At 50.4% G+C, this 8,879-nt stretch overlaps 1 protein-coding gene across 15 annotated transcripts in view; it reads left to right on the forward strand.

The window, feature by feature from the left end:
• The window catches only part of DLG1 (discs large MAGUK scaffold protein 1), an 84,006-nt gene extending 75,127 nt beyond the window's left edge, over window positions 1-8,879 (forward strand). For all 15 annotated transcript variants that reach the window (XM_053390915.1, XM_053390917.1, XM_053390920.1 and 12 more), the window contains 7 exons: window positions 2,168-2,209; window positions 3,153-3,203; window positions 3,549-3,650; window positions 5,733-5,905; window positions 7,058-7,167; window positions 7,622-7,713; window positions 7,841-8,879. In XM_053390915.1, the coding sequence (XP_053246890.1) occupies window positions 2,168-2,209; window positions 3,153-3,203; window positions 3,549-3,650; window positions 5,733-5,905; window positions 7,058-7,167; window positions 7,622-7,713; window positions 7,841-7,947 (677 nt within the window). In that variant the 3' untranslated portion in view covers window positions 7,948-8,879. The remainder of the gene's footprint in view (window positions 1-2,167; window positions 2,210-3,152; window positions 3,204-3,548; window positions 3,651-5,732; window positions 5,906-7,057; window positions 7,168-7,621; window positions 7,714-7,840) is intronic.

Raw genomic sequence — 8,879 nt, forward strand, 5'->3', positions numbered from 1 at the left:
GTTCTCCTCCGTTCTCCACGGGTCCCCTGGTGTTGGCTCAGCAGATACAGTGGCCAGGGGGGCCCTTTCAACAAGTCTTTATGAGGGACTTGAGCTTTTTGGTGGGGATGTTTTAAAAGAGGTGCTTACTGATCCTGAAGAAAACATCATCATTATCATTATTATTTTACTATTATTTAATAAATTTGTATGCTATTCTTCATCCAAAGATCACATGGAAGTACACAACATAAAAATGCAAAATGAGAACACAAAATACATGATCAAACAAAAATAGACCAATAACCATCCTCCCACAATTTAAAAGGCTATAGAATGTTAATCAGCCAAACGCCTGGTTATAGAGAAATGGTTTCACAAGGTGCCTAAATAGATTATTATTCTTCTTATTCTTATTCTTATTCTTATTCTTATTATTAATTTGCTGCCCTTTATCAAAAGATTCCAGGGTGATGTACAACACTAAGAACGCAGAATTAAAATCATAATGATAAAATAAGCTTAATAATTTAATGGCCAGAGGCTTGGGTAAAAAGGAATGTTTTGGCCTGGCGACTAAAGACATGTAATGATGGTACCAGGCGAGCTTCTCTGGTGAGGGCGTTCCACAATCAGGGAGTCACCACAGAAAGTCCTGTTCTCATGCTGTCACCCTCCAAACCTCTCAGGTAACAGGTGACAAGTGTGGATCTGGGTCCGTTTGTATTGGGAGAGGCGGTTCTTAAGGTGTTGAGGTCCTGAGCCCCAACTGAAGTGACAGAAGGCACTCCACCAGTGCAGTCAGGCCAGGATAGGTGCAATATGCTCAGATGGTCTTGCCCCTGTGAGCAGCTTGGCCACTAAATTCTGCACCAGCTGAAGTTTCCGAGCTGCCTTCAGAGGCAGCCCTATTGATAACGTGTTGCAGTAATCTAACCATTCTTCATCTTTTCAGAGTTCAGGTTGTTGAGGCAGTGACACCCAAAGACTGTTTCTTGGGGACTGACTTTATCTTTTTTAATGGTACCCAAATGCAACAAGTCTTAGACCTAAAATTCCTCAAACAATTCATCCACCATCAAAAATTCAGGATAGAGTCACTTTTTATTGGCAGGGCGCTCTGCAGTCTGAATTTTCATGCCTCTGTAGACCTAGAAGAGGCTTACCTCCACATACCAAATCACCTTCAGCACAGAGAGGTCCTGAGGTTCCCCTACAGCCGTAACCACTTCCAGTTCTGACTGTTGCCATTTGGCCTTGTCTCCACACAAGAGGGTTCCTGGTGGGTCCTTGTGCCTCCAGAGTATCCTTATCTGTCCTTCTTTGGAATACCTCTTGGTGTGGCAGGAGTGCTCTGGAAGCTCAAAAAGATGTTTGCATGCTTGTAATTGCTGGCAGCTCACAGCTTTCCAGCCCATGAAGCAAAGAGTCACCTGTCTCCTGCCCCGTGACTTGGCGGCCTTCCCTGGGGATGCTTCTTCAAATACGTTTATTTGACAAGTTAAATGCTTGTGCCTTCGCCAAAGCTGCATTCAGAAGACGTGGGCTTCAGCAGGTTCTTCCGCAGCTATAGACCGCTGAACCCCTTTCTAACTCCTCTTGCCCCCTCCCAGATCCTGCTGTGTGCCTTTGCCAGGTGATCTGGTGCGTCGCTGCAGGTGGTGTGTGAGCAGTTTAGACCATCAGTGGGGAGAGGCAGAGCAGCGCTTTCAGCCTCCCAGTGGCCTTTCTGGCCTGACCCACTGAGCTCCACCGGTTTTCCCGGCTCCATCTGACCCTCGTGGTGGCAACCCCTCTGGCCATGACACGTGCTGCAGGTTTGGCAGATCCCCAAGGAGGCACCAATGGCCTGGATGTGAACGGAGGCTCCCTCTGTGCCCTGTGCTTCTCCCTCTGCCTCTGAGCTCCAGGCGGAGTTGGGAAGTCGCAGAAACTCCTCTGGGGTTTGGGCCACCTTGTTCTGTGTCTGCATCCAGACGTCCTCTTGCCTTTACCAAAAGGCACCAAGAGTGCACTCACCCCAGCCCCAGCCCTGCCACGTTCATTGAATGTGGAGAGAGAGCCTTCTTCCCTGCAGAGTGCAAGTCATGGCAGCCCCGTCTGGCACTTGTCCTTGTCTTGCTTTTCTTTGGGAATTCTTTCTGGTCTGGTGCAGCTCCTCATTTTCTCCTTCCTGTTCCCGTTTCAGAGCACGTGACCTCCAACGCCAGTGACAGCGAAAGCAGCTACCGTGAGTGTCTTGGGGCCTTCCCCACATCTCCCTTTGGGGCTGGCTAGGAAGGCTTGCTTGGCTTTCCCTGTGTTTGCAGCTAGAAGCATCTCTCAAGGCGCCCATTCGGCAGCAGAGCGTACCTGAACTCCGCTGGGGGGTCAAGCTTTGGCTCTTGCGATGGGGCTCTTCCCCAGTCCAGCTTACCTGGGCCGGGCACCTGAGCAACGGACCCCCTCCTTCCATGGTGCCTCCACTCCGCTGGATAGGCCAGTTGCTGGGAGTGTGAGAGGGTCGGATCAGCAGCTGATCCTCACAGACCCCTCGGCTCTCAGGAAGCTCCACTCCAGGCAAGAGACCGGCTCTCTTTTAGCTGCATTGCTGCACTGCTGGCCTAAACTTGTGCTTAATTTACTCCGTTGTTCTGTTGTTTAATTTCAGTGACAGTCTGTTAACGTATCCCTTGTTCTTGTGTTTTTTTTTATTTTTCTCTTTCCTTATGTAGTTTTTGGCTTAAGGCATCATATCCAAAGTCTTCCACTCCCTGAGCACTCTCAAGCCGCCTCACCATAGAGTCCTGTGTCTTCTAGCCTCAATAAGATTCTAGAAATGTGGCAGGAGGGGTCACTCATAATTTCTGGGCCTGTGGCCACATGTGAAATGTTGAGTGCGTGGCAAGCAGCGTCCCCCAGTCGCTTCTTTAGCTATATGATACTTAAAACTGAGGCATACCTATTAAGATCACCACAATAAACTCACCTTACCTTAATCAAAATATAATTAAGAGTAGATTGTGGCTCACCATATCTATACAGAAAGTGGTGCTTATTAATTTCCTATCTGGCTTCTATACCAGTTTTTTTTATCCTGAAAAGTCTTATATATGAGAGATATGTGTGTACATCTGTATTATTTTACGCAGACACTACATTCCAGCTCTAAACTGGTGTATCTGAATTTGCAGGTGGCCAAGAGGAATACGTCCTGTCTTACGAGCCTGTTACTCAGCAGGAAGGTTTGTAGCGTGTTGCATATAAAACCAAAAGCCCTGGAGGCCACAGAGGCCTTTGGCTCTCCTTTGCAAGCACACCTCCCAAGGGCTCGCGTTCAGCACCACCAGGCTGGTTGGCACCCAGTGCCCTTGGCTGCACTAGGACCTTCTGCCAAGGAAGTACGGGGGGGGGCTCCCTTCAAGCTCCCAGCCGTTGCTCTGGAGTTGCTTCCTTTGGACCTTAAGTGGGGGGGGGGGAATGGGGGCATGTGCTGTCCCAACGAGGGACCCCCAGGAACTTGGGGAAGGGACAGGAGGTTGTTGGTTGTTTTCCTTCCTCTCTGACTCCTGGGTCTGTTCCCCCTTCAGTCAACTACACGCGGCCTGTGATTGTTCTGGGACCGATGAAAGACCGGATCAATGACGACCTCATCTCCGAATTCCCTGACGAGTTCGGATCCTGCGTTCCACGTATGTATGGCAAAGGCCTACCAGGGAAGGTTTTGTCACACAGGCAAGCAGCACAGAAAGTGTGTTTCAGCTTGGGAAAGAGCAGGCCAGGGTCACAGTGCACGGGTGCGAGGAGCTGCAGTTGCATGTTGTTGGGCTTGGAGCCAGCAGTGAGTGCAGGGGGCCAGAGTCCTCCTGCTTGGCATGGGGACACCCCAGGGCCTCCCTTGGACAGCTCTGGGCATTGCCTGGCTGCAAGCAGAGTGCCTCTTGCCCTCAAGAGCCCTTTCATGCAGTCCCCAGCCAAGCACAACCGCAAGTGCTTTCCTTGGGGGAGAGAAGACCCTTTCTCAGTCAGGAGCCATGAGGAGCTCCTGGGCACAGCATCCTCCTAGCATCTTGCCATTAATTTGATTTGAACTGATTTTATAATGAAATGATTTTAGAATGTTGTATTATCTTTTACGGTTGTTAGCCGCTCTGAGCCCGGCTTCGGCTGGGGAGGGCGGGATATAAATATATTTTTAAAAAATTACTATTATTATTATTATTATTATTATTATTATTATTATTATTATCATCATCTTTGGCATTGGACATGCTTTCCCCTTGGCCTCATGGGCTGGCCAACCTGTCCAAGCACACTTTCATTGCCTCATTTGTGGGGAGGGGGGCACCTCTGGCCCCTGTCCCAGTTTGGCTCCTTAGACCAGAGGCTTTCAACCTTTTTGAGTCCACGGCTCCCTTGACCAACTACCTTCTTTCTGCAGCTCCCCTGTGGGGCTCAGGGGCTCAATTAGGTTTCCCCCCTTGCCTGCAGAGCTGGCAGCTTCTCACCTTTTTTGAACACCCTCGGCCTCCTCTCCCTTCTCCTTGGGCCCCTGGTCTCTGAGCTGCCCCACCCAGAGGCACCATTCGCCCGGGGAGCCTAGAGCCAGGCTGCTGCAATAAACAGCTGCACCAGCCTTTGGGAGGCAGAGACACGAGGGCATCCGAGGAAGGAGGGAAGGAAAGAGGAACAGAGGCCAGTGTTGCCCAAGGCACCCCAGGGTTGAAAGCCACTGCCTTAGACCCTTGCCCAAACCACACCAGCCTGGCACCTTCAGAGGGCAGGATTTTGATCCTGCACAGGGAACAGGATCATGCAGCCTCGGCAGCAGGATTTAATCTGCTCATCAGCTGATAAGCAAAGATTGTAGCCCTTTTCCTTCCCTTTTAAGGGTGCAACAGAGCAAAGGGCTGTCCTTTAATTGGGGCGGGGGTTGGGAGCTGGCTCAAAGGGCACTTTGCCTCTTCAATCATGGAGATGGCCTCAGGCTCTTGGTGCCAGGTGCCGTGTGAATGGAAGGAAGAGGCTGCCTCAAAGGGCACTTTGCAGAGCTGCCGCGGGGCGTTTGACTGCTAGGTGTGCACACCCACACACCCCACTGCCTGCCTGTCAGATCTGGCCCACGTGGCCCATCTTGATCAAGATCTGGCCCATGGAGGCCATGAGATTCCCCAGCCCTGGCCTCGTTCTGCCCTGTCCCCATTTGCCCCTTCATTCCCCCTGCCTGCTGGCATCCCTGGGTTCTTCCTTTCCAAACCTGCTGGAGCGTCACCAGTGTGCAGACGACACCCAGCAGTGCTTCTCGCTCCTGTCAATCCAGGAAGGCAATGGAATGGACTCGGTGCAGGAGGAGAGAGGGCTTTGCAAGCTAGGGCTTGGTCCACACAAGGCAGGTAGCTGGCTGCTGGGTGAGGGGGGCTCAGCCTGTTCTGGAGGCGGCTGAAGCAGTGCCTTCTCTCCACTTTGGCCAATCTAGAGAAGGCAGGCCGGGTTCATTCCTGTATCCAGACAGGATTGCTGCCCTGCGTTCCACATGGGGCTGCCTTTGAAGGCCGCCTGGAAGCTTCAGTCAGCCCCAGATGTGAAGGTCAGGCTCTGGTCTAGCACTTGAAGGTCAACGCACTTGTAGGGTGCCAGGGTCCCACCTTGGATCTGCTTCCTCCCACATGTGCACAGTAAGTGGAAGGTGCTTGATGCCAATATTTGGCGTCAATGTTGAGGTTTCTGTGTGTTGTGCCTGCCTGTCTGAAAGCTGCCTGTCTCTTTCCACAAAGATACGACCCGGCCAAAGCGAGACTACGAGGTGGACGGTCGGGATTACCACTTTGTTACGTCCAGAGAACAAATGGAGAAAGATATCCAGGATCACAGGTTCATTGAAGCCGGCCAGTACAACAACCACCTGTATGGAACGAGTGTCCAGTCCGTGCGGGAGGTGGCAGAGAAGGTAAAGGAGCTCCTCTCTTTCCAAAGTCTGCTTGGGAGAGATGAGGAGTGGTCCTGGTCTGCCCCAGGGTCTCCTTGCGTCACAAGGAGGAAAGGGCGTCTTGCTGTGGGACCTCCGCTAAACCTTCAGCACTTCAGGAGCCTCCTGAGCCCAAAGATCTCTATTAACTAAATGTCATGAAGTCAGTGCCCTCAGTCCATTGCCTCGGTTGTGCCATGGGAAATATCTGAAGATCTTATACAGCAAAGCTAGTGCCCAGCACTGCCTGGGTCTTTTTAGAAATCCCAAAATATTGTGATTTTTAAAGGGATATGTATGGTTTTTGAGTCTGCCCCCATCACACCATAACTCCAAAGTCCCTCCTGGCCCCAGCACCCTGTCAGCCTCGAAGCAGAGCTTTTAAGCCCTGAGAAAATGTTTCCATGCCCGTTGTGCTGCCTGGAGTCCATCCAAGTGAAAGGAGCAGAGCTGGCCACTGAGGATTGCCTTGTAGGTCCCTCTGGGAAAGGGGCAGGTCAGCACACACAAAAGAGATCTGTGTTGCTTTTGCATTTCCCTTTGAAGCATGTTGGCCGAGATTGGGGGGGTGTGTGGCAACCAATACGAGAGGTTGGATCAGGAGTTCCCCTGCTTAGGTTTCCTCCTCCAACTCAACTCTGCCCAGATGCAGCTACTGTGAGTCTTAGGACGGCAGTCACAAAGGGAAGCTCAGCAAAGAAAGGTTTGGGGGGCCCAAGGCAGCTCTGCTACATTCCACCAAAGGGAACCAAAGAGAAAGCTGGCCAGGGTCTCCCGCTCTGTGTGCGCCAGGGTGATTCTGACAGGGAGGAGCTTGGGCAAGGCCAGGGAGAGCTCTGTTTATTGGCTCATCTGGAAGGGGTGTGGCTGCCAGGATGGGACCCTTCCTTTCTGAATGTGCCGCTACACTGCAGAGGAAGTGGGCCTAGAGTTGCTGCCTAAGACAATCCCCATAGGTTTGCCAAACAGGCCTCCTCTCAACCCCAAGAAAATGGCTTTCCAGGGAATGTCTGCAAATAGCTAAACTAAGGGGGAAGGGTGCTCAGTCTCAGCCGCCGGGCTTGGCTGAGCTGTCTGCCAGCAGCGATGCCTTGGATGTTCTGCTCTGAGATGCCTCTTCCCTTCGTGCCTCAGGGGAAGCACTGCATTCTCGATGTCTCCGGAAACGCAATCAAGAGACTCCAAATCGCCCAATTGCACCCAGTCTCCGTTTTCATCAAGCCCAAATCAGTGGAGAACATCATGTGAGTGAAAGCTGGCCTTCTTCTGCCCCTCTGACCTTTTCCTCTCTGCGCGTGTTCTGGTGACCCTCCTTGCGGCATGTGGCCTCCTCTTCCAGGAAGGTCCTCAACCACGGACTCCGGGAAGGGAGCTTTCCCTGGGGGCTGGGTGTATTCCACAACCCATAATATCCTGCTGTTTTCAGCAGGAGAAAAAAAGCAGCCAGCAAAGGTCCAATCCTCTGCAGGAGGAAGCCAGGGCCAAACTTTAAAAGCAAAATGTATGTCCTTCCTTCTTCTGCTTTTTGGCTATGCCTTCTGGAGAAGAGCGGAGCAACTCTGCTGCTTGAGGGTAGCTCAGGAGTCGCCAACGTGGTGCCCTCCAGGGGTTGCAAGAAGGTGCTTCATTTTAAACATCACATCCGAATGGCTGAGCCTCGCCATCAGTATCTTGGTTTGATTTGTGCTGCAATTTCAGGGAAATGAATAAGCGGCTGACGGATGAGCAAGCTCGGAAGACCTTTGAGAGAGCCATGAAGCTGGAGCAAGAATTTACCGAACATTTCACAGGTTGGTTGCTCAGCTGTGTTCCTTTCAAGGCAGCGGCTGGGGGGTTTCAGTGCTGGGGGGAGTGGTGCAAGAGCTGTGCTGGTCAAGGCCCTCAAGAGCCTCCTCCTCCTCCTTCTCTCCTCTACAGCTATTGTGCAAGGAGACACATTGGAAGAAATCTACAACCAAGTCAAGCAAGTCATTGAGGAGCACTCCGGCCCCTACATCTGGGTCCCCGCCAAGGAGAAGCTTTGAAGGCCGCCCAGCGGGGGCCGCTGTGCCTCCCCCCTCCCGTGCTTCCCACCTGGGGGCAGCCCTTGTCCTGCATGGGCCCCCGTGGCTCCCGTAGCATTTTCCCAGTGCCCCCTTTTGTTCCGATGGTGTGGATTCTCACAAGCTGCTGGCGGGCGGCCATTTTCTCAAGGGTCAAAGGGCAGTGGCTCGATCCGCTTGTGTGGATACGAAACGGAGAATTTTGTGGTAAAACTCCTTAATGTTTAAGGGAAAGTATCCTTCAGAGATTTTGAGAAAACAAATCTTTATATACACCCTTTTAAATATTTCCTAACAAAAGAAAAGTGGTCTTAATGATGTAAATGGTGAGCAGTTTTGCACGCGTGACTTGACCTGCATGATTTGATTCACGGGGTGGCTGCAGGCCGTAGTTCTGTAGTTTTCTGTTGTTGGCAACACATTTATTTTACAGGCAGTTAAATAGGAGATTTTTGTTCAAATGTCCAAGATAATGTAAATGGAGTTGCCATTATTTCACAAGGGAAAACCCATTTTCATAATTTCATAAGAATATTCTTTATAGTCTATTTTTTCATTTTTTGCTGATGCCGTTGTTGGGGGCAAGAATATCTCCTGTTTTTAAACTAGCACACACAAGACTATTTGGAGTGTCTTACTGATATCATCAATGGGTAACGGTCATTACATTTTTGAATCCAAATACAGTTTAGGTGCTTTAAAAGCTTGTACTTCATATAGGAATGATGAATTTTGTTCTGAAAATATTCTGAAAGATTATCATAAGAGACGATTCAGAGTCTGAAATATAAATATGTTCTTAGAAGTCAGATTTTAATGAATATTTTACCCACAATAACTGCCTATTTTGTTATAATAAAACATATTATATACATACAAATATATATATATATATTAAACTTTCTTTAACTAAA

This window comes from Podarcis raffonei, chromosome 5, assembly GCF_027172205.1.
Source record: "Podarcis raffonei isolate rPodRaf1 chromosome 5, rPodRaf1.pri, whole genome shotgun sequence".
NCBI classification, from domain to species: Eukaryota; Metazoa; Chordata; class Lepidosauria; order Squamata; family Lacertidae; genus Podarcis; species Podarcis raffonei.